The 26,695-nt window shown below is 37.0% G+C and overlaps 1 protein-coding gene across 3 annotated transcripts in view; it reads left to right on the top strand.

Annotated features, from left to right (window-relative positions):
• The first annotated feature begins 390 nt into the window (after window positions 1-390).
• Window positions 391-26,695, top strand: part of LOC121949023 (inactive dipeptidyl peptidase 10-like) — a 172,430-nt gene continuing 146,125 nt past the window's right edge. Inside the window, exon 1 of one of the 3 annotated variants that reach the window (XM_042494609.2) lies at window positions 391-768. In XM_042494609.2, coding sequence (XP_042350543.2) covers window positions 712-768 — 57 coding nt within the window. In that variant the 5' untranslated portion in view covers window positions 391-711. Of the gene's footprint in view, window positions 769-7,005; window positions 7,225-19,519; window positions 20,036-26,695 lie in introns of those variants that run through there. The other 2 variants (XM_088082896.1, XM_088082897.1) reach the window with 2 other exon arrangements.

The raw sequence follows: 26,695 nt of genomic DNA, 5'->3' as shown, positions 1-26,695 counted from the left end.
ATGGCTTCGAGAGAGAGTAGCTCATGTTCACACATATTGACTGACCTTTACCCGGCAATGCAAATAATAATTTGAAATTCTTATTTTAAGTGTAGTTCCCCTTTTATGTGTAACAGCAGATAGCAATGTAAGTGTAATGTGTCCATGTCCAGGAGCTCCAAAATAAAGCCTTTACATGCAGTAAGCGATTGTCATCAGTTGTACTACCTTATGCAATCTGCCCACATGGAATAATAGCTTTTATTCCAGTAAGAAGAAAAGCTTAATTCCTGCGGCGACTGTCCCCAAGTGTCTAATGATTTAGGATTTATGAGGCAAAAAACATATTTTCCTGGATGGATTATAAACCTTTATATTTATTTGCAGCATATGGCAGCCGCACTGTTTGCAGCCTGTGATGTTAAATGTGGGTTAGTGAGGGCTAACTTGGCCGGAGCATTACTGTCGAATGAATGAACAGCCCGCCTGCGCTCACAGCTGGCGCACCAGCAGAGCGAGTCTTTACGCGCGAAGCATCATTGGCTGAGAAGCCATGCGTATCACGGAGAAGACGGCGAACCAGTAAACGGCTCTGAACGGACCAGTAAACTAGTTTGACTGTGTCCCCTGTCTTGCAGTTTGGTGTGTGTGTGTGTGATCACTGTCAGCAGCAGTTTATCCGCGCGAGGACTCTCTCTGTCTCCCGGCCGGAGCTGTCCGCGGTGCTGAAACATGAACCAGAGCGCGGGAGCAGCGCAGCACAGCCGCCGCTACTCCAATGAGGACAAGGTAAGAGACAGTGCTGGACCTATGTGTCTACTACATCAACTGTCCCCTGGTTTGTGTCTCTGCTCCCTCATAACACAAGCTGCGTGAGTGAAGCTGTTTGCATGATTAACTTTCAGAAGTGCAAAGTCAGGCTTTAAGTTCCCAGGAAGGAAACTAAAGCACGTGGAAGAGGCGTGAGTGTTTTAAAAGACATAAAAACTGTGTGTGTCTGTGCATGTGTGTGTGTGTGTGTGTGTGTGTGTGTGTGTGTGTGTGTGTGTGTGTGTGTGTGTGTGTGTGTGTGTGTGTGTGTGTGTGTGGAACACTGGACAGAGTGTGAACATCTGAACGGTTGTTGTGCTCCTTTGGTGCAGTTACCCTGTCACATTAATGATTTAACAGGCAGGCAGGACAACCGATGTTCCGCTGGAGGACGGTCTCTCTCTCTCGAGTGCAGCCACTTGATTTAATGATTTATGGGATTTTGAACACTATGGACAAATATGGAAGAGCAAATATTAACATTTAATATCGAACCTCGATATTGAATGTGATGAAATCGACGTTGGTGTTGGACTAAAGATGTTTCAGTATAGAAGAGACCTTTAATTGCAGGGACAACAAAAATTGTCACTACACATCAGAAAACTACTTTGTTGGCAGTTGCGCCCCTCAGGGAGGGCAGGGGAGGTCATGGCCACCCTGATAAAATTGCTTGGGCCGCATGGCAAAATCAATTGTAGGCTGACATTACAGTATTTAAGAGACTGTGGCGCAGAAGGAGACACAGGAGTGGATTTTCACCCCTCCCCTCCTGCTACCACAAAAAAAAAAAACTTCTGTCCCATCCGAATCCTAGATAAATAACTCCTGTCCCATCTCATTCATTATGCATTTTTAAATAATAAGATATAGTGTTTCTTTATATAATATAGTGTTTTCCATACCATAACAGCATATTTATATATAAAAACAAAGCATATTAAATAACACAGTTTTCTTACAGCATAAAATTTAACTCCTTAACAGCTGAAACAGTTTTACAGTACATCTTATTTTATAATATTTTGTTGTATTTTCTTAAAATATTTTTTTATTGTCACTTCACAATTCAATTCACTTTATGATGTATGTTTATGTTGATTGTTTCAGTATATTGCCTTTAATGACATTTCCTCTTAATATGATTATTGTATGTTTACTGTGTGCATGAAACACTAAGGCAAATTCAAACTTTAAGAGAAAACCTACATGGTACTAAAACTTATTCTGATTCCATCTGCTACAACTATGTGGCAAATAACAAGCCTTTAGTCCATTAGCTCGATGCTAATACATAACTGGAATTACCATTAAGGCTCAAATGGAGATTATCATAGCAACTGCGATAATATTATCTCAAAAAATGATCCATTTTACCTCAAATCCGTACCATTGAATATCAAGTGTGCTTATACGAATAAGAATACTTTTCCTAAGCTCTGTGAAAATGACTTTTAAAGCTGCTGACTAACTTCATGTTACTAGTTAAATGTCTTTATTATGATTCCTGTTCCACCTACTCCTGTTGATTTTTATTTTCTTGCACCGACCTGGTTATGTGATGCATAGTTAAATTGCCTCACATCCCGCAGTGCTGCACTCATTTTCTAAGGTAGCTCAAACATAGTGTCATGTTAAACTTGCATTGGCCATTTTAAAGAGGTCCTTTGAACTCTCACATAAAGACGTGAATGAAAATGGGTTTTGTGGATACCCACGAGTCTCCCCTAAACCTCAGAAGGCTTATTTACAGTAAATGTGTTGGTCCTCACGATCAATGTACTCCTTTAAATTAAAGGTGTATTCGTCTATTTAAGGAAAAAAACAACTATTCTACTTGAAATTGTTGTTGTAGTCAAAATGTTAACTGTATCAGTATTTATCTATGAACATCACATAATAACTGTAAATAAGAAACCAAAGTACATCAGTAAAGGATTCCTTGTCCGGCCTACATGTACAGCATGATGGAATTCATAAAATTTAGGGACCATTTACATGGCAACAGTTCTTGCATGAAACATCATATTTCTATTGAAGTTTGGCATTCACACGGCTATGACAATGGGGGTCTAAAAGCGCAAACTTTTGAAACTGGGTTCCAGAGTGCAATCTTTTCAAAACATCACCCCTTCTGTCGCCTTGTAAAGTGGCAATGTGCGGATCCTGTGAGAATGGTGATGTCATGGCTGCACTTTGCATGTGGTGTTCTTCTCTGGTGTGTCATAGCAAAGTTACAGCGCCAACTACCGGCCTGGCATGCATACTAAAGTGCTTTCCAATTGTTTTTCCGGATCTGTGTACATGAAGACTGTTCATATGAACGAAGATTTTTTTTTAAAATGCAAAAGAAAGACTTTTCTGTTCTGTTTAGTAGGGCCGTTCTCATCTAAGTGTGGCTTTAGTTATGGCTTTTGGATCTGATGTGCCATCCTAAGATTTTCGGTGGCACCATCTGGACACCTCTGGGGGCCCCACTGCTTGTTGGATAAGAAATGAAATGAGACTTTGTTTTATGAACAGAAAAGTTTGGCCTGTGGCCGGCACAACATTGTTATGAAATCACAAGGGGTTTAATGCTCTGTCTGTCTCTCTGTCTGTCTAAGCTGTGTCAGCATGAACTCTACTTAGCCTCAGCTCCTCTTGGTTGCATCATTCATGTGACAGCATTGAACTTTATTCATTCTGAAGGACATTTCTGTACCTACAATGCTCAGTATACAAATATATAAATATATATGCCAGTTTATATTATATTATCTATATATATATTTGACTGTCCACCTATAGAAAAATAAAATACATGTGGAATAGAGGCAATTATTATAACTATAAATAATCACTAAATGGTACCTACACCTTCCTGTATGATCATTTGTTGTATTAGATTTTTGTGAGACTAAGAAAAAAATGTACAGAGAGAAGCTTTTGTGTTATTTGTTACAAATATTACACACTTCAGGGCAAGTTTATTTGTATAGCACATTTCAACAACAAGGCACCTCAAAGTGCTTTACCTAAGACATAAACAGGTGTTAAGATATGAAAGAAACGCAATGCAATAAAAAAAAGAAGGCAGATACACAAAGAATGAAATATAATACGCAACAAAATCAGATAAGATGGAATAAAACTGAACAAACAACAAAAATCACAGTGCAGTGTAAGATATGAACACTTACAAATCTGATTTCATGAAGGCAAACATAAAAGTTAAAGCTTGATTTGAAAGAACTGAGAGGTGGAGCTCATTTCAAGTTTTCTTGCAGATATGTGGTGCATTGAAACTGAGTGCTGCTTCTCTGCTTAGCTTTAACTGGTCTGGGGACAGTCAGCAGGTCTGTCTGAGACAATCTGAGAGGTGTGGATGGTTCATTATGGAGCGGAACATCTGGAATGCAGAGTATCAATCCACCAGCGCAAAGATCTGAGAACTGTGTTTATGAACTCATTAGATCCAATCGCCAGAAAAAATGTTGGCATTGTATGTTTCTGCAGCCCAGCCAACATTCGTATGGGGCCCCATGTGGGTAGTAAATTAACTGATGAATGGGGCCCGTATGGGATTGTCTACTGGTTTCTTAATGGTTCCATGAGGATTACCCACATGGTTGGCTTTATTCGAGTTGGCCCCTAATAAGATGCCCATTTTGGGCCCTTACCCACCACGGGCATTACCCATGTGGGGCTGGTATGTAATGGATAAGTTGAAATGTTTTGTTGCAACAATGCTGCAGTTAATACCATAAAACCTGAGCAAATTGGCTTGATTTCCTTCATAAACATGGGAAAAAGGCAATGAGAAACTTACCAAGAAACGATCCAAAAAATAGCAAAAATTAAATAAAAGTTACAAGAAAATAAGTTGTAATTAAAAAAAGGAAAACGAAAGAAAAGTAAAAGAGCTAAAAAGGAAAAAGGGCTCAAATAAAATAAAAAATATAGAAATAATGATAAATATATATCTTAAGACACAATTATAATAATTATATAGTTTTCTTGATATTTTTGCCCTAGTTATTTTCTTTTTTATATATTTTATTTAGTTTTCATCGAAAAAAAAGTGAGATATACAAACAAACTAACAAAACCACTGCCCACATGTACACAAAGCAAAGCAAAACAAAAACAAAAATAAAATAAAATAAAATAAAATAAAATAAAATAAAAAGTAAATAAATAAATAAATAAATAAAATAAAATAAAATAAAATAAAATAAAATAAAATAAAATAAAATAAAATAAAATAATAAAATAAAATAAAATAAAATAAAATAATAAAATAAAATAAAATAAAGCAAAAAGCCAGCTGGTAACACAAGGCTATTTGCAAGACTGTGTTGTTGACAATTCAGTGGCTTGCATGGCTCATGGCTCCTTTTAATTGTTGAAATATATATTATTAATAGCATCAGCTAGCTCTGAAACAGCGTTCACGGCAACAACACTGTCTGTGTGAACACTGCATGCGTGTATAAGGCAGGAGATCTGCAAGGTAGCCTTCACATACCGCTCACGAATCTGATGTTAGAGGTATCATGTCATGACATGTTTTTGCTGTAAATGGGAAGCCAGTAGATCAATGTCATCAGCACCCTCTCTGTGCATCTTCTAAATATAAAGGAAATACATCTAATCCATGCTGAGAAGTCAATCTGGATGTGGTGGACTGACAGAATAATGGACCAGTGGTTCAACCAACTGACATTGCTATTTCAAGAGCTCAACTAAAGCATGAAATGATAGCCTCTCTCTGAGGAACATAAATTAATTTCAATCACCTTGGCTATACACTCCACTTTGTGCGTGTGTCATTACATCCAGCATTCTGCAGCCATTAAAACCAGCTGCACAAAATGGAAAATGAGGACGACTGTGACATTGCCCCCCGTGGGCTTTGAGAGGGAAATAAATGTGTGTGCACTGCTGGGGGCTAGCCAGTTGTTCGTTTTCGTGTCTCCTTCAGTCTGTCCATTAAACTGCGGATGTGAGCGCCACAGTTTTTCTTTTGAGACCAACAGTTTTTCTAATGACATTTTCTGAACAGGCTGAATATTGTAAACACAGTGTTAGACCTGTTAATGAGTTTCTTACTTTGTCACTACCATCTGTCTGAAGAAGCCATTTTGTGTCAGAATTACCCGGCAAGATGTAGTTTCTCAAAAACACAGATGTAGTGATATATCTCATATTTCTGTCTGACCCCCCCAAAAAAAAAACAATTTTCATTAAAAACAATGTTAAAATTATCATATCAAATATCACATTGCATACATTTTTTTTAAATGGTCTGTAATCTCAGTCCTCGATAACAAGTTCTGAATGTTGCTATGAAAACGTTCCTTATTTTTTCTTATGTAACATCAGTAGAACGTTTTATTAAAGAACATCAAATGTTTTCTTTCAAACATTATTGCAACTTGTAGGTAATGTTAGCAAAGCTGTCAGAATGTTCCCTGCTAGCTGGGTATATACATTTATCATGAGCCAAGAAAAGAGACTGGGTCATTGGTTTAGAGAGTTCTGGTCTCCCAGTGGACTATCAAAGAATTCAATGTAAGACTCACAGCAAAGAAAGACATTCCAAAACATTTGTCCCTGTGTGCTGCTATTGTGATCACACAGTTCCCACTAAATGGTAGATTGCCATTTTCTTACTTTGGTAGGATTCCCCAGCAGGAATGTTGTTATCAAATGCAACATGTCACTGGGATATAAAAGTGCTTTGGGGCTGGACTGCATCTGCTGCGGGGAACAGTGCAGATAAAAGGCCCATGTCATGTTTTGCAACAGTGGGTGTTTGCCTTGTGCTCACAGCATGATTGGTTACGGTTTGGCTTGGAGCTTTTGCTATGTTTAGTTAACTGTTTGTCTGTTTGTTCTACTCTGCACTGTTAATGTTGGCAGTGGATCCACTCGAAAGCACTTTGACACTTCTTCACGTGTCTTGGGAGGATCAAATAGCTATCAAATATCAAAAAATGCCAAAAGTATTCAAGACAAACTGAAATATTATCGCTCATCCCATTACGTCAGTGAGCGGTCTGTGGAAGTGGCCTCAATAGGGTCTGCTCCTATGAAAATGGCAGCTGAAGTGACACTGAAATCAGCTGTTGTCCTCCCTGTCTGATTAAAACGGCAGCAAAAGGGGTTCCAGAGGCTCAACACAGGATTATACAGATGGTGCACTGAGCTCTTGCAGCATTTTCCCGATCCTGATCAGCTCAATCGCTGGACGCTCTGTGTAGGTAGTAGGCGATAGTTAGAGCCAGTGAACATCCATCCTTGTGTTTGTGTTAGTTTATATAAAGTGAAGAGCAAGCTAGCTGGACTTGTCGTTAAACTCAACTGAGAAGCGCAGAGAATACTCTTCTCCTGATTGTACTTTGCCAAATAGCTTGGGAGTCTGGATATACCATCATGTCACACAGAAGTGTAAGTTTCTTTTCTTATATACCAGCAAAAAAGTATTCCACTGTAAAAAAAAAAAAAAAAAAAAATCTTTATAATCTCTTTGTAGTTTAGTTTGATATTTAAATCAATAAATGAACATAGCGTAACATTAAAAATATTTCTAGGCTAAATTAAATCAGGAGCGACAACAGTGTAGTGAATAGCATTGTGGCCCCACGGTAGGAGGGCCCCAGGTATGAACCCAGGTTGGAGCCATGTTTGGACCTATGGGTAGGGGTACTCCATGTGGTTGTTGTCTTGGTTGATTTCTCTTACTTTGTTCCTCAGTCTTTTGTCCTCACTGCCTAGTGTTGTAGCTGAGGAGACATACACACACACACACACACACACACACAGGTTTGGTTTGCTCGTTCATTTTACTTAGCTCATAACAGGCTTGAACCAAGTCTCTCCAGCAGGTTATCATCCCAAAATGTCACAAATTGTTACTTTGCAGTGGACTTTTGCATCTATATGTTATGCTCTAGGCATCCTTCTGCGCATGCTGTCTACATTCCTGGTTGCCATTACTGTGATGTCAATATATAGCATATAGGATGCATGTGGTTATGTTTAGGCAACAATAGCCCATGGCAACCAACACCGGAACGTCATCAAATGCACAAGTCAACCAATGCCAGGGTGGTATGAATGCACGGATGGTTAGGATTAGGGGAAGGATGCACATGATAGGGTGTCGGAAAAAAAACATTACATTCAGACAGGATGCAAACACCAGACTCCCACATGACAGTTCAGGGTTGGTTGGATCCTCCCACCCGCCCTATAGGCACTGGCACACTCCTAATATTACAACATTACAGGCAGAGTTTGAACCTGATGCCATCCTGTGGCATATAATGCTGCTGCCACAGGTGCTTTCTATAATGTCAATGTCTATGTCTATAATAACACTACTACTGTCAAGCTGTGTTCTCAGCTGACACCGTTCAGTGGTGCATCATGCAGACATGGAAGGATTGCTTTGTAACAGCAACACAGAATTTTTACAGTGCAAGTCACAAATGTTGCAGTAAAAGATAACTTTTTCTATTTCATAACATACGATATATAAACCACTGTGTGGTGTTTTTGCATTTGATAAGCCTTTAAACTTACAGTTGGATTGCTCAAACTGGCTCAACCCTCTGGGTTGTATATTTATGTCTTACTGTTACCTAAGGCAACAATTTCCTACCAATACAGCTCCAGTGTTGTTTAACACAAGGCTGACTTTGGTCTGACTGCTCACTTAAGGGGGGCAAAAAGCAAAGGTTACTTATAATAACCCTTGTTCACAGGGGAGCACAGGTGGCCTCTTCCATACATAGCAGTGCACTCAGGTGTGCATGGACATGTTTGGCCAATTAAGATTGGCACACCAAAGCTACTACCACTTCTACCCAAACCTGGAATCCATAAAGTCAGAAACATGGGAAGCTGCAAGTTGACAAAGATACTGGACTCTATTGCTCATGGTGAAGTAAAAGCAACCAAACAGCTACTCTAGCATTTCAAAGAGGATGTTTGTTCAAGACAGCATGGCAAAACATGTGCATGGTTAAACACAAAGTAACTTGACGAGCTTGAGAAGTCTGAGGAAGAGCTGCTGAATCAAAACAGCCTAAAAATCTTTTGAACAGGAGCTGCTAGGTGTGCAGATCTATTTGTTTCTACTATGCAAGATATTTCTAAATATATATATATATATATATATATATATATATATATATATATATATATATATATATATATATATATATATATATATATATATATATATATATATATATATATATATATATTTTTTTTTTATCGCATATTTTTGATTACCTTGTTCCAGCATGGGACATATCATTGTTTCCTGGACTTCGTCATCTCATGTTTCTAGCTCTATCCCCTCCACTGAGCAAACAGCTTGCATCAACTCCATCACAGGGCAACAATGCTGTCTTCAGGGACAGGCTAGTGTGTTATTTAGGGGAAATCTCCCGGCACATTAGGGCCCACTGGAGAGAGACCCAGGCACCACGGGGAGCTCCTACTGTGGGACAGATGGGTGAACAGTCGGGCTGTTGTCGCCTCGCTCCCTGCAGAGACTGCTTCAGGAGAATGTGAATGAACAAGAACCTTTCACCAAAACCAACATATGGAAAGAAATCTCTGACACCGTATCAAGTTCTCCAGAGGCACTCAGGCATTTAGTCAACTGTGACAATTTGCAGTTTTATTAATTTTGCATTACATGCATCCAACAAGCATGAATCAAACAAGTAATCGGAGGATTATATTATACTGAAAGATTAAAGATTAAACTAGTTGGGTAACATAGTGTAAAAAGCAACAAAGACATTTTATGCATTAGGTACAATGGGCAAGTCCCGAAAGAGTATGGCCACTGTCTGTTTTGTTTTTTTGTTTTTTTTAAATACTTTTAGATATTGTCCACCAGTCCACCAGTCCACCACGGGAATATTGTCCCATACCATAACATAAAATTTTTCCTTGTACATGTACAATTTTAATCTCATAATATTACAACTTTTTTTCTTGTAAATGTACAACTTTAATCTCATAATATTACAACTTTTTTTCTTGTAGATTTACAAATGCAATCTCATAATATTACAACTTTTTTCTTTTCTTTTTTTTCCTTTTAAGCTTAATCTTGTAATGTTAAGATTTTTTTTCTTGTGAATTTACAACTTTATTCTTGTAATATTATGATTTTTTAAACTCAGAATTATAACTTTTTTCTCAAAATCTATGTTTTGGGGTGTTTATCTTTTTCTTTTTGCAATATGGCCGTTATCATCCTTTGCAAACAAGAGATCATTCCTTAAGAGAAAAAATTCAGGACATCACTATATTGAATAGCAACATAACACTGTGTTGTAAAGTAGCTCTCAGAATTTAAATCGAAGCAGACGGGAAACTCTCTGTTTTTTTTGCATTTAACTGTCAAGAAAGCACGACTGTGTAACTCTGTAGTGCTTCCACTGCTGAACCTTGAGAGACAGCAAAGGACTGTAATTCTGAAACTGCTTTATAGTATTTGACAAGCGGCAGTGTGTCTTCATTTTCAGTGTATATATGGTTCTAGACAGATGTCAGAAAGTCCACAACAGTTTTTGAGTTGCTATTGAAAGACTGGAGAGAGGCGGCGCTCTGCTTACAGACAGCAGGATGAATCCAGCTGTCAGCTTTTTATATGCCATTGGCTGTCGTCCACATGATGAAGTCATGAGAAAAATCCTTGAAACTGGTTCAACTCTTACTTAACCATTGCCAGCTGTATCATTGGTTTGTTGTATATAAGCTTCTTAGATTTCATGGGCCCATTGTAATTGGAAAACAAACAACAAAGACAAGATAAGAGTGCTGTTCCTGTCATCGGATGAATCTGAACACAGTGGCTAACTCCCATTTCCAACATTTCTGCCTTTACCCAAGAAGCATTAAGCAGACAAATTATTTCAAAAATAGCAAATTCTATCAGTGTTTGTTCTTATATTGCTTGGGTCTTTTTGTGTCAGTGCGCTATAAAAAAAAAAAGAGGTGTAACCAGTGAAACAGCTGGAGAACCAATCTGAGTCCCGCTCTGAAAGGAGGTGATTGTGATTACAGTTTCCCTGCAGTTTTCCCTGCTTGGCTCTGTGAGGCATATAAAGCGCAAATCTAAGAAGACAGGAGGGGGGATGACATGCAATGCTGATAGATTGCATCATTGTGGACAGTGCAGGTGTGAAGTGATCTCCTCATTGCATGTTGATTTCATGTTGTCCAGGTGATTTCAGTGCATACTGTTGGCTTGACTGTGGTACAGAATGTTTTGATAATGACAGGCTTTAGCATGGTCGTATAATATAGGGGGTCGGCTCAGGGCAAGTGGATCTCAATATGGAATAGTTACAATTCTTTACATTATAGTCCTGGATAATTGGTCTGGTTCATTTGCTGTTGTCCTCTACATTAGTTGAAATATGTAGAATGTTATGCAGATGGCATATAAAGATGTTTATATATATGGAATGGCTGTTGTGAACCTACAGTAACTATAATTTTTGGCCACTTGGGGTCAGAAAAAACAAGTTGTAAAAACATCACTGTTTGTAAATTTGTACTGTTTTTATCCTTGCATTATTGTTTTACTAATCTTAGACTAGTTTTATTTTATTGTATTTTAGATTCTAGTGTCCTATTTTATTGTTTCTTACTGGGACCTCAGGAATTCATTCCTTTCCCTTTCATGAACCTCATGTTTTGGAGTGACAATACACCTTACTGAATTGAACTGAACTGAACTGAACTGAGTTGAGTTGAATTGAATTGAATTGAATTGAATTGAATTGAATTGAATTGAATTTGAATTGAATTGAATTGAATTGAACTGAATTGAACTGAATTGAATTGAATTGAATTGAATTGAATTGAATTGAATTGAATTGAACACTGACACAAAGTCCCATTGTCATTTTAGTTGTCATGGTGAACTTGTTCAGAAACATTCACACCTGTAGTTTGGTTCATTTAGCCCAGACCTAGGGGAAAAACCAAGAAGTTATACCAATCAATTCTCATTTCCAGTTTGTCAAATACCAATGCTTTCTCACTCTCTTTGGTGTCTCATCATGACACGAAGGGCAACCTTTAGTGTACAAAAAGTCATGTTTTGTGTTAAAATAGGTATGATTGTTACATAATGTCACATAAAAATGTCATGCAAGTAACATCAGTGCACAAATTGCAGGCCGATGTAACTTATGTAATGTTATCTTAAAACAACTTTGGGTTTAAGTCCAGTTTTGTGTGACACATCCACCTCTAGTCTCTCTCTCCTCCTATAATATGTATTCATATATTCATTCATTCATTTATTCATTCATTCATTCAAACAGTCATTTATTCATTACATTTTATTTTATTTCTTAAAAAATGACAAATATGTATTTCATTTGTTATTATGTCCTGTTGTTGTTGACATTTTTAATTTAACCTGTCCTTCATTGCCTTGATATTTACTGTATGTGTTGTGACACTGACAACAGTCATTGGTTGATGCATACCTGTAAGTTGTGTTGTAAACAACCAATTGGTCAAAAAAGAAAAAAAATCCCTATTTCCGCTCTCAGTGTGTCCAGTTCCACTCTTCCAGCACAGTAATGGAGGCGGTGCTTGAGAGTGCAACATAAAGCAGCCACTAGATGTGTCCGTCAACCCAGCTTTATAGATTACTTGTTTGCTTGTATTTACATTGGTTGCTGGGATCATTTTTTATTTATCCAGATTTTTGATGGATTTTTCTCATAAGTGATTGATTCAAATAAATAAAAAAATAAATCCCAATCTTCCATATCCATCAGTACTTTGTTCTTCCCCTTAAAACAGTCGGTGAGGCGTGCTACCTAATTGAGCACTTTGCAGTTGCCCCCTCTGGAAATACTGTGAGCCAAACTCAGCAAGCAAGCAAGCATTCAACGAGGGGCAGCACCTCTTCCTGTCAATCACAGGGTGTGCTTCTCTTCATCCAGCAGAGACACCGTTTGGGAAGATTCTCTGATGCATGGTGACTGAGAAGATTGTGTTGAAATGGAGTGGAAAATGGTTTCTATTCTTGGCGGCAAGAGCAGGTGAAAATGTAAGCAGTCACACTAATGTTCATACATAGTAAGGCACAGGTCACGTACATTATGTAAAGTGGAAATATACAATAGGTGCATTTAGCCACATAATGAGAGCATTTAATACTATAGATTATCCACAAGAATACAGCAGAGAGAGAGAGTCACGTCCAACCAACCAACAGATTTTTATGGCATAGATAATGTCTCTGTGCCTTCTTACTTTAACACTTTATAACCTGAACAAATTGGTTTGTCCTCCTTCAATGGCATTGGTAGACAGCAATGAGTAACTTAACAAGACATTAGTAAATAAATAATTTTTAAAAAGAAAGAAAATTTAAAATAAAATAATCAAAAAAAAAGGGGGAAAAAATAAAAAGGAAATGTTAATTAACAAAACAAAAACAAGCAAGAAAATGACAAATAAAAATCCTAAAAATTGAAAAAAAAATATTCATACATTTTTTTTCTTTGACATAATTTTAAATAAATGGTTAAAATAATTATTCATGTAGGTTTCTGGACATTTTCCCCTAGAATTGTTTTATTTTCCTCTTATTTTAGGACTAATTATCAGGTCACTTTCTTGGCACCTTTTACTAAACTCTTGCAACTGGCAGCACATCTACTGTCAAGTTGTTCATTGACTTTTTCCCCATGTTTTTGAAAGAAATCAAACCAATTTGCTTTGTCTCATGGATTTCATTGCTTGTGAAAGGCAACTAAACACAGCACAAGAAAAGTGATCCGTGTTTCAAGGACTAAAGAAATCAAGACTTACACTGCCTTTGTATGTGTCTATCATGGTATCTACTTTACCATGGCGTATCTACTAGGAAATTTTAAACTGTGACTGAACTGCGGCCCCCAGGCTTGCTGCAGGTGTGAGATGAAGTTAAAATGTGTTGAATCATATGAACATGGAAGACTTTTCTGATTTGATTTGTTGGAAATAAAGCCACTCTCAAGGACCTCATGTCAAAGTCAGAATATAATTACCTTGTTCTTTCTAATTTTGATTGCAGGGCCTTTCATTTCTTGTAAAGTCTCCATGAAAAAAATTCTCTGCCTCTTATTTCAAAATGTTCAAGGCCAGCAACCTTTTCTTGAAATTGGGTAAAAGCATTAGCAGTACATAAATGGTTCCTTGCTAATGGAGACCCTCACATTTACAGGAGTGAAAAAGATGAGATCTCTTTGGTTTGTATTTATGAGCAAGTAATTGACCTTTCCTACTTCCCTTTCAAATTGGTGAAAACTGATGCACTCTGTGAAGCACAGGCGTTAATTGAAAGCCCCTTACAATGAATATTTCAGGAGTGGTGTATTGTTCGCACAAACAACATCCTTGAGAAACCAGCCAACATTTCGAAAGTGGGTCACACCAACAGTTTCCCCCAAACAAATTAATTATTCTCGGTTGTCATTAAATTTTGTGCTCTGCAGATTCAAAATGCAATTATGTTAATGTTTTTTTCATAAATTTGGAAATGTCAGGTCCTTGCACAAGTCATGGGCTCAATACAACAAAACATTTTCATATCTAAAGAGATGCTGCAGAATACCTGATTGAGTTTATGTCAGTGAGACTAATCCTATATAACGTATTTGCTGGTCTATGGTTTAATGCCATGCAATGACTAAGCAATGTATTTATACTCTCTATGTACAGGAGACAGAGGTATAAAATGTACTCAACCTAACTGCCAGAAAACATGTTGGCATGGTACGTTTCTGCAAACTATGGATATTTTATACTTTATTATGCATTAGATACAGTGAAACCTCAATTTTCAACAACTCTGTGGTTAATGTGTGTTTCGATTTAGGCCCAAAAACCACTTGGTTATGGTCTAAAATACCCATTTTGATGGAGGCAAAATTCCATTGGGAAAAGCAGAGAAGTCTCAATAAAAAAACTATGGCTTTTCATGCCTGAATAGCTGCTGGAAACACAGTGGTGGAATGCTACAAAACATTGAAGTGTGGTGCCCCAAAAAGCTGCAGGAAAATAAAATTTATAACCTACAAGAGCTGCTGAGTAAACAGAAACTGGTTGCTAAAACACTGTCATTTTTGTCTAAAAAGCTCCTGAAAAAAACACAGGCAGGTCACTACAAAATACTAGTATTTGTTACCTTAACCTTAACCTTAACATAGTGACCAGTCCCTACAAAATTCTGACTTTTGGTGACTATAAAGCCATTGGAAAACAGTGTCCATCTGTTTGGTGCTGTTTGGTGCTTAAAAAGCCTCTGGAAAAGAGTGACCGTTCAATTCACAAGATGCCCATGTTTATTACTTACAAACCTGTTAGAAACACAGCAATGACTTACTAAATTATACCTACTTCTTCTGCTGATCTCAGACAGTGGTCTGCAGCTTGGCAGGTGTGTCTAGGTGCCACATCATCCACCATCCCCTTGACAAAGTCAGCTCATATGCAGTATTGAAGAAAAAAGGATAGTACACATACATAATGTGACAATATAATTTAAGATTTGCAGAAACATACAACGGCAATATTTTCTTGTGGGGACAGGGCTGATATTCTGTTCAAACAAAATACATGTGAGAAACACATTTGCATGTCTTTCACCATTCCATAAATAGTTGCTATTAATAAGCTAATAAAGCAGGAGGACAAAGATCATTTTTTATTTAAAAAGTGACAAAAAATGTACTGAGCTTTTAAAGAGTAAATGGTTGTGAGAAGGAAGGAAATAAAACTTGAAACACATTAAAAGGAAACTTTTCAAATGTAGAAAAAGGAGAGTATGCCACTACTGCATCAAAAAAGAACAAAGCTGTGTCTGCAAGCTGTAAATTTCATCCAAACTTAGAGCGTTAGCTGGTGCAGGGAGGGAGCGGCGCTGCAGAGGCTCTCGGAGGCAGAGAGTGGGCCAACTCCAGAGATTTTACCCAGGGGATGAGATCAGAACCTGGGGAGCTGAGCTCCAGAGCTCCAGAGGCATAAATCTCAGCCCTGATGTATAGGAGCTTCCCTCACTCTGAATGGACAAACTGCATTATTAGTTTTACAGTTCGTAGCTGCCAGAAACATCACCTATTAATGGGTGTAAATCTGGGTCAGGAGGAGTGGTGCCAGCAGCAGAATGATCTGTTATGGAAGGAGTATGGACTGTGTAATTAGCTGACATACCCGCCTTGCCCCTCCATTAAATCTTGATCAAGGAATCATATTCAGGTTAGGAAATACACACACAGTACATTCAAGTTTAAAGTGTTTCTACAGCTGTATGGACTAATCTGTGGGATATTCCCATTAGCCGACAAAGCAATTTGAACTGAATACTCCATCTCTCTAATGGAAACCCTGCAGATTCCAGTTGTACCAGCTGTAGCACTGCCATCTGCCCACAAGTGACATACAGTAAAATTAAAGTTAATTTTATTTAAAAAATCTAGGACACCACTTGCCTTGGTCAGCAAAAAAGGTCAGCAAATATAGCTCTTAATCTTAATTTATTTGTACTTCATATCTAAATGAAAAGTTTACTTAAAATTTAGTTATACCCATATACTATTTTTATGAAATAATTTGACCCTTGTGAGATTTCTTATTTCTCTTTTTTTTTCTTGTATAAAATAAGGCCTCTGAAACTAAAACATATTGAAAAAAATATGCTTGCCCTTGAAAAACCCAGTACACACAACCCTCATTGCTGGGCTTTATTTATTTATTTATTTATTTATTTATTTATTTATTTATTTATTTATTTATTTATTTATTTATTTATTTATTTTTAAATAACTTTCTGTCTGAGGCAAACTTAAAATTAAGTCTACTGAAAGACACAGTGACATCTAGTGGATTTTATTAACACAACATACCTAAACCAAATGGTAGAGATAGCTCAAAAAGTCTGAGATATATTCAGCCATTTTTTTATTAATATATAGTGACTCAAAATTACATTTAAAATATACTTATTTGCAAATAATGCAGTCAAAATGCTGCCACTTAACATATCTGCCCAGTTGTAAAAATGTCAAATTGAAAACTCACAGTATAATTTGTTTGTCTTCTCAAAAAGAGCAAACGGCCTGTGGTGTAATGAATATTCTAGCATCTTCCTGAATTTCATAACTCTATATTGTGGTGACAGCAGTCTAATCAGTGTTTTGTGGAAACAATAATGGTATTTATACTGTCTATTTTGGAATATCCAGGACTTGCAGACTGGACTGTAAACGCTGTTCTATGGAGCTCTGCAGTCTCCGAACTATTCAGGAGTGTAACTAAAGCAGGTAATGAATCATCATGAACTCATTAGGAGCTCCAGATGGTGCCTAAACCTCTGGATTGGCAGCAAATGAGAATTACTTTTCAACTGTGTAATTTTAGCATCAAATCAGAAGAAGTGCAGCTTTGAGATCCTTCTTCCCATTGCACCTACCAATTCAAACACATTGATACAGAGCGGCAGGGATGAGAGGGTGTGAAGCTGAATCCAGTGTAACAGCACTGAGATGATTCACACCAGGTGAGGTGCACAATTGCACAAACACAATTATACTGCAACACCTTCTGCTGGTCATAATGTCTTACCTAATAAAACTGTTAAGTTCATAACATGAGTTAACTCTAATTAACCCTTTGAAACCTGGATCTATATCACTTTACTTGTGCTATGTTCAGATGCCTTTCACATGTATTTAAATCTTTGAACCCTAACCCATCTGGCTGGCTTTCTTATGAAAACATAGGGAAAAAGGCAATCAGCAACTTGGCAAGAAGTGTAATGCAAATTTCAAGAAATCTGTAGATTTAAAAATATATTCTTTAAAAACCTAGGGGAAAAAACCCCAATAATTATACATTAAAAATATTTTATATTTATTGTAATCATTATTATTTTTAGGCACATTTTTCCTGGTCATTTCCTTGTTTGTTTGTTTGTGTTGTTTTTTTGTTTGTTTTTCTTTCTTCATTCATTTATTTATTGGGTCTCATTTTTAATCATATTTCATTTACTTTTTACCCTTTTTTTTGTTAATTTTTGTACTATTTCTTCCTAAGTTGCTCATTACTTTCTTCCCAATTTTTTGTAAGAAATCAAGCAAATTTTGTATAGGTTTTAAAGGCTTAAAAGAGTTAGTGTAAAATTGAAACAAGCTTGAATTGTTAATATTGAAAGACAAAGATGTTAAGCCAGTATGAGCCTTCAGAGCAGTTTTAGTGCTGCCTGGCAGAGATCCTTTCAGGCTCCAGAACTCTACCAGAGAGATGAACACTTGTCCTGCAAAAGGTATCCCATAATTCTGTAGTTACTAAGTGCTGGAAATGATGAACTGGAGGTGTAATTTGAGGAGGTAGGTTGTAACGATTCGCACTGAAATCACAGCTGACAGCAACATGGGAAATTATTCAAATATTGAAGGCAAAGATTTGATAGGCTGATTGAGATTGTGGCTAAATCTGGTTGGTTTTAAGGTGTTATTGATAACATTAGCCACCAGATGTCACACTCCCCCTCCCTCTTTGTGTCACATTCAAGTCACCACCTGGCTGTTGCTGGAAGCGTAAGTGGTCACCAGTTGGTGGCACAATCTGCGTATTTCATGCGCGAGTGGACAGTCAGACTCAGTCATGTCAAATGCTGAATCTTTTGTGGAAAAGTAATTAATTCATTTTCACAACATGTAGCTCTTCATTAGCTTTATATTAAGGATAATTTGTGCAGTGGTGTTTCAAGATTCATGTGACATAATCAGTGGTAATCATACAGGGGAACACCACCTCAATTAACAATTTTAGTCTGCTATTACCAAGGCCAAGGACAGTGAAATAAATCTTAGTGAACTCTGTCTCAAAGCCAGAAACCAGAGAAGTCTCAAGCATGTTATTTAATGGACTAAAAAGTCTGGACAAGCAACATAGCCTGAACATGACCACATGCAGCATAATCCCACCATGTGCTTTCGTTGACATCACAGTTGTAGCATCCCAGTCAATAGCAGAATGATACTTTGAGCATAGTAAGTATGTAACCCAGTTAAAGAGTGTTGAGGATATGTGGGTACAGTTTTCCTAGCATGCCTAGAGACATTGTGTTTTAAAGTGGTTTTGGACATGTTCTGTTAATAATAATAATAATAATAATAATAATAATAATAATTATTATTATTATTATTATTATTATTATGTTTTGGTGTTCTTTGTATGTCTCTGTAGAATTATTGTTATTCTGTAATGGGACACTTTTTGCACGATGAGTCAAGTCAGTCTCAGAATTCCAGCCTAATTGTGCAAATACTAAACTCCTTGGACCCCCATAAGTGTGATATCTACATTCTTTGTGATGAGTTGCTTATTGAGTTGTTTTTGACTTGTTACTTGTAAACCGAACTCAGTTTGATACCTTGTAAAATCTTTATCAACATTATGCAAGAAAATATATCAGAGATTAGACATTCATTCATATAGACTAAATAAAAAATGGAAACCTATGAAAGTGTGTTTTACGCATAAAAACACTGCATGTTTTTTAGAATAAGTTAAAAAAAAAGTCACTTTCTATTAAAAATATTGATTTTATTTTCGATGTTACAGGAAAACCTGTGGTCATTGGGCTGGAGTGTAATACTTTGTTCCCATTGGCTGATGCGTGTGCGCACGAGAGCAGTACGTGATCAGACAGAGACAGGGTAGAGGGGGAGTGAGGGAGCGCCGCCCTGACGTGTTTGTTTTGCTAGCAAAGCTAGCAAGTCCAAAGTTTGAAACTAACGTTTAAATGAACCTGTGGTCTAATTCCCGGCCTGCCAACTCGTCATTTCGCGATGGGATTATATTTGCCGGGTTCTGTGAGCAGCGGAAGAATCAAACACGGACTTCTGTTTGGCAGTTTCATCGGGTATGTAAACGCTAGCTAAGTAGCATAGTAAGCTAAACAGTACATTTATCAGCACAGTAAACAATGGGCCCCTAATTAGCTAACAGAGCTATTAGAGAGTGTCTATGCAACGTTTTCGAGGAGGAACCGCTGAGGAAAACCGGACAGGGCTGGAGTTCCTCCGGTCACGGTGGAAAAAAAGGAGGCAGAATGTTTTTCTCGTGTTGGAGATTACAGTCGCCACATCTGGACATGAAGGGGGCCACTGATTGACGCCCAGACACTCCATCAAAACCCCTAAGGGAGTACCAGGTACCTTATATTTGATATCATTGCTCATTATTGAGTGATATGACCATTTCGTTTTGGGTCACAGACTACATGAGCCACGCGCCAGGTCTGCAATGTGTGTTCATTTTAAGTGGTCTTGCTAGCCTTATGTGTGTAAGTGCGAGTGTTAGCCCACTTACTAACAGTCAGAATTTAAGTGTATTATGTGAAGAACGTGTAAACATTTGAGTTAAAAGAGTTTATTGCACTATTTTTTATTTTACATTCTTTTTTTCTTCTAAACAATAAGGAACTACTAAAAAAAAAATCTAGTCTTGTGTGGTATTTAATTTAAGCAATATTGCAAGCAACACTCTTGCCACAAATGGCATTTAAGTGTACCCTCTCCTTTAATACTGCATTATACAACTATTACCAACAAAATAAAGCCTATAATCAAAATATATTCATATTGAAGGCCAATTAGCACTCAAAATAAAGAGCTTTTTGTGATTGTTATCTCTGTTTTCATGTAAATACATGGATTCTGATTAATAACTGGAAAACAGTCAGTAACGTCAGTAGAATCCTAAATGTAATGAAATGTAATTAACTTTTTCCAGCAAGTTCAGACAACTGCAACCTTTTCCTGTATGGTCACCTGCACAGCTGATGTAGGATGCCAAACATTTCTGATAACACAAGAGCAAGGTAAAGCCCTAAAGTCAGAAATAATAATAACAAAAGATAGATGATAAATTATTTCCAAAATTCAAAACATGTTGCTATCTAACAATATGTTAGATATAAGCTTTAATCCAAATTTGATGGCATTAACAACATTTTCAATTTGGTCACAATAACTTAGCCTGTATTTCCCATCATTGCGGGGCAGAGTAGTTGGCAATGATGTTTGCTGTTTCATGTTCCAAAATGCAAAAGTCACTTTTTTGTCAGTATTTATAATGTGTCTGTTCAGAACATGGTGGTTAGGTTATACTTTGCACCATTAGAGAGTTGGCTCACTTTTCATAATGTCAGCTGAATTTTTGAGATCATAAGGCTGACATTTATTGAGAATACCTTGTAATCTTCCATGTCCCCTGCCTGACATTGTTACCACAGTCATAGGATTATTGCAGAAATGGCGGGGTGATACTTAACTTGGTGTGGAATGTGTGCTGTCATGCTGATTTGAGCAGATTTGTGTAATTTGTCTTGTTGATCAATCAGATTGCTTGGTCGGGTATACGATGTACAATTCAATTCAAAATACAACTCCTCATCAAGGAGACTTATATGCCATTTGGTGTGCATATGTTGACTTAAAAGGGATGTTCACTTTGTTTTTTCAATACCAAAATAAGCTAAGCTACATTAAAGGAAAACTAAGGTAATAAACTCAGGGTTTCAGAATTCACATATTAGAAATTTAATTTTGAAAGAACTCAGGGCACTGCCCACCTAAGTGCTGCAAAGTGGCAGTATGTGACAACTTGGGATGAGAATATGTTGGGCCTACCCTCAAACTCTGCCTTTTTTCCAGACTAACTTGCAACTTGACTCTTGATCGCAGACAACACAGAAAAACACATGATACCAATGTTGTAATTTGGGTTGGGACCAGCCACCAGCCAAATGCTAGTAAAATAAGCTAGTGGCTGCTAGATTTGCTCTCCTCATCAGTCTTTTATTGAATGGCTGGTAGATTTTGGAATCCATGAGCCACAGTGACAGGTGGAAAAAAGTTCATTTTCACCCCTGGTCATAATACTATTTGCCAAAAAGCCTTGTTTAAAGCGATTAGGAAATGTCAGACATTTTACACAGAGATAAACAGAGCTTTCATTTTGGTTCCATCAGAAGTTTCAAAGTGATTAATTCACAACCTGAATTATTCTTTTCTTTTTTTCTTTTTAGTAAAAAACATACTTCAGACCTTCAACTAAGAGTATATGTCCCTAAAGTGTCTACCAATCAGTACAGATACCATTTGTGTTTGTTTCAAGTTTGATTGTCAGTACTGGTACATCGGTGTTCTACAGTGTGTTGGTGAAGTAGTACTAAAAATACTTTGCTTTGTCATTTCAATGCTGAAGAGCACACTCGCAGTTGTGGGGCGACTTTGTTTGGTGACTTTGCTCCATGTTGAGTAAGATTTAGAGCGCTGGGATCAGAGGACTATATTTTGCAGTGAGTTTTCATAGTTTTGTATGTGTGTGTGTATAACATAGGCGGGGTTCAAATACTTAACTGTACTTCAACACAATGTCTTGTTGTTGAAAAAGGGGAAAAAACATCTTGTATCTGCATTTGAAGGCTACAGGGCAGTGATCCATTAGTAGCACACAGAAGAGGAAGTTGACAGTGCATCCTCTAACAACACTCAAATGTCATCCAAATGATGTCAGATGTAAATGCATGAATCTTTGACACTATTTTCATAAATATGTCCCAAAACATCATCCTTAACATAAATGAAAAAAAAATAAAATAAAATATATATATATATATATATGTAACGAAGTTAAATATGCACTTTATTCTCAATATATATTTTTAATCCATATTTGACAATTTGTAATTATTTTATTTGAACATTTTATTGGGTGTTTGTGAATTTTATCTCAATTAGTTGTTTTTATTTGTTGTTATTGTAATTTTCCTGTAGAAACTGGCCCTTTTTGCCCTTCATGGCTCTTGTACCTCCTGAGCTTCCGTAGCTCCTCCTCTCTGCCCTCACAATGCTGCTTCGCATTGATGAGGGTAAGTTGTGTGAGAAAATGCTCCGACATTATTTTGCTATTTACATGTGAAAATGAGCTATATAATCTGTAACCCTTGGTGTGTGGTGTTAACAGTTGTTAATATAATGATATACAGCTGATTTGTACTGTTCAGAACAGTTTTATTAGCAGTTTGCACGATGTTTTCGTGTAACCGTTATTGCCGTTATAGTAACCGTTGCAACACTGTGTACCGCCAGAAGTCACATCCTAATGTAGAGCAGGAGATTTTCCACCTTATTCATTGTTAAAAATGTGTTGTTTAGGAGCTGAGGTGCAGACAGACCAACAGAGGGCAAATTGTGTGTTTTGTGTCTTCTGCAGGTATGTTTTTGTTTGATTTATGTTGTAATTTCCGTTGTTTCTGTTTAGTCCCCCCCTTCATCTGTGCATTTTTACCTTGTCCACGAGGTGTCACTGTTTGTTTCATGAATATACTCTTAAATGTTTTTGGGTGATTTGTTAATTTAGAAAATTAGAAAATTCATGGTTTTCAGTCATATTTGGCCTGGCTTCGCAAATAATTTAATAAGCAATTTGTTTGTTATAATAATGACATATTTATATGTAATTTTATTGCATATGTATATATCGTTAATAGACCAGCACAATGCTGCTTCGCATTGATGAGGGAGCTGAGGTGCAGACAGACCAACAGAGGGCAAATTGTGTGTTTTGTGTCTTCTGCAGACCAAATTAAATTCTGGAAACCAGTCCCCGTGTCAGCCTCCATATGTGCCTTAGCCACGTCTGTTACACATATATATAGATAGATATATATGCTCAGTAGCTGCACTATCATTATTATATATTATTATATTATATTTCTTTACACAAAAAGCCAGAGGTCTAATTTCAGTATAACTTTAAGAGGTTTTGATCATTTCTAACCGGTGTCAGAAAGAGGGTATGTTTTTTTTCCATTTCTTTTCTTGCTTTATTGCAATTAAACTTGGCTGTTCTGGTTCACATATAGTCACAAAGCCTCACACAGCTGCGCTGTACCTCTCTCTTCAGATTATATTTTCTCCTGCTACACTTCCTTTCCAGCTGGCTGAGCACTATCTCGCTGCAACAGACCAGAAGAGACACAGATACTTGTGCATGTTACACACATGCTGTAAACGCACATGCACAAAATCATTTATTTGGATACCTGTCAATTATGATTACACAAAATAAGATACGCCTGCTTTGTTATCATTTCACTTGTTCAGAGGAGTGATTTGAATAAGTCATCCATTGGAACGGAGGTGCCTCCTCTCCGCTTGTTAATAACAATTGTCAGCCCATGAAAGGTTTTCCAGAACACGACTGTTGTGTTTAGCCGATGGGGGAAAATGTGTGGATGGCTTCCATAGCAACTCGGAAATGGGAGGGAGGTTGGAGCAGATGCCTATGAAATTTGCTCAAGAAACAAACAAGCCCTGAAAACACATGAAAAAAAAAGACTGGAAGAGAAAAAATGAAAAAGATTAGCCGTAACCTTCTCTCCTGGTGGTGCTTTAAAATTTATTTTTGGTGCCGCTCTTGGGAGAGCACATACAAAATGCTTTTACAGCTAAAAGTACTTTTTACTGAAAAACTAAACCTGAGAACAGGAACAGAACAAAACTGAAAATAGCCAGAAACAAATGTACTGTAGTGCAAATTTGGAAGCCTCAATCATTTATGAAGCTACAGAAAGCAATTTAAATGTGTAGAATTGAAAAACAGTTCAAATAGCTAAATTTATCCCGACGTCTTCAGGATTTACAAATAAAATCGCCATAATTCACTCGGACTGTTCGCATTTAGATGCAAATGGATATGAAGATAGTTTTAAAGAACAAAACTGTAATTGTAATTTGTGTAGTCCTGATGACGGTATGTTCTCTTAAGTGTTTTTTGACTTTTAGATCAAAGGTTGTGCCATTTAACCTACTTCCAAGATCTATGAATTTATCTGCAGTGAAGGGGTGGCAGTATCTCAGTCCATTGGGACCAGAGAGTTGCAGGCTCAAGTCCCCGTACGGACCAAGTATGAAGTGTTGACTGGCAGCTCGAGAGGTGCATGTTCACCCAACAGTTTTCATCCCAGCTTACAGATTGCTTTCTCACATCTCTCAGCGGGTGATATCAATGCAGAAGTCACCCTTTGACATCTCTGTGAAATAATAACTTTATTTCAATAACACAAACATAGGCAACGGTAGAGTTACGATAAAGTTAAAACGAGAGGACAAAAAGTGCAAGATGCAAGATGAAAAAAGTCAATATAAATAAAAAGACCAAAAACAACCAAAGCAATAAAAGAAATAAAATGACAATATAAAGAAAATCTAAAGAAAGCATCAATAAATTAAAAGACAACATTACATAAAAGCAAGTCTATAACAATAGGTTTTAGAAAGTGACTTAAAACAAGTAACTGATTCTGCCAGCCGAATTTCCTCAAGCAGGTGGCTCTAAAACCGAGAGGCCAGAGGGGCCCCACCTGAGGATGTGAGACTGCGAATTGGCTCATATGGGGTCAGCATTTCCAAACATTTCAGCTTTGGGCTCAATCCAGACAGTAGTGATCAATAAAGGTGCCACCATGTGATCAATAAAATCTTAAAAATCAATTCAGTACACAGGAAACCAGTTTTGAGAAGCAAGGATTGAGTGATGTGATGTTGTCTGTTACAACTAGTGAGAAGCCGAACTGCTGCATTCTGAATTAGTTGGAGGCAGGAGAGTGAGAATTACTTTTTCTTACTTGTGAATTACTTTTTCCAAGTCTGAGTGAGAGATTATTGCTTTGGTTCTGAAGATTGTTCTTTTTAGGGTTGGGCAATGTAAAGATATTGTAATGTATCAAGATATGAGACTATATATGTCCTAGATATTGGATATTGTCATGTTGTGATCTAGACTAAATGGTGTTTTTTTCCCTGATTTTAAAGGTTGCACTATAGTAAAGTAAAATACTTTTCTCAACTTATCATTTCTTCTTGTTTTAATACTTGCCTATACCCACTTCATCAGTCAGAATATCTACATCACTAATGATTCAGTGATCAAAAATGAAATTGGGTTAATATATTTTTGCCAATAGTCATTCCTACAATATTGTAAAATTGAAGAGGGAATTTGGTAAAAAAAAACCAGCATACTACTGGGTGGAAGTTTGTGTTTGTTTGACCCATCTAACTCCCCTCTTCATGTCAGTTTCTTTGAACGTCAAATTTAATATAATATATTAATTTAATATAAAATATTAAATAAGTTTGTCTAAACCTCTGTGTGTCTCACAAAGATACCAAAGGGTGCCGGAATCACAAACAGAGGGGTGTCAGCGGGGCTTAATTTGTGCCGGGCACCTCCCACGTTGGATTTGGCATCTCCTGTGTCATAATTAAAATATGTATTTTTGTCATTTTTGTCTAATATTTAATATTATCTGACTTGTTATTTTTTATTTCTCATTGAAGTCGCAAAAACATAACTTGTATATTTTAGATGCATTTTAAATCAGATTTTAAAGGAAAGGCAAAGAGAGAGAGAGACCAAGAAAGAGGGCACTTTATGTCATACAGTGCACAGAGTTTGGGAATTTTGATCATGCTGCGTAAGCTGAAGTGATTTGAAGTAAGTGATTTGAAACTGCGATTTGAATCAAGAGAGGCTATCCGGGGCAGCAGGGGGGAAACTGGTAAAATGTCATTTTTATTGTTATTCTCTGCTGTATCTGTGTTGTTTATTGATTTGAAAGGTGGTGATAATATAATTAATGCAATGCACGCTGGTTTGTGGTTTAACGTTTTTTTTTGTGTCTACATATTTCTGGTGTATGATTACTGTAAGCCCCACAATAAAGTGGGCAATTTTGCTGTTGGATGGTGAAATGAATACTCTCACTTGTGGTGATATTAAAGGTAGAGTGTTGGTGTGG

The sequence above is a fragment of the Plectropomus leopardus genome, chromosome 10 (genome assembly GCF_026936395.1).
Source record: "Plectropomus leopardus strain MGB_pleo_1.0 chromosome 10, ASM2693639v1, whole genome shotgun sequence".
Taxonomy (NCBI): domain Eukaryota; kingdom Metazoa; phylum Chordata; class Actinopteri; order Perciformes; family Serranidae; genus Plectropomus; species Plectropomus leopardus.
The sequence above is the reverse complement of the archived record's forward strand: the minus strand, read 5'-3'. Positions and strand labels throughout refer to the sequence as shown.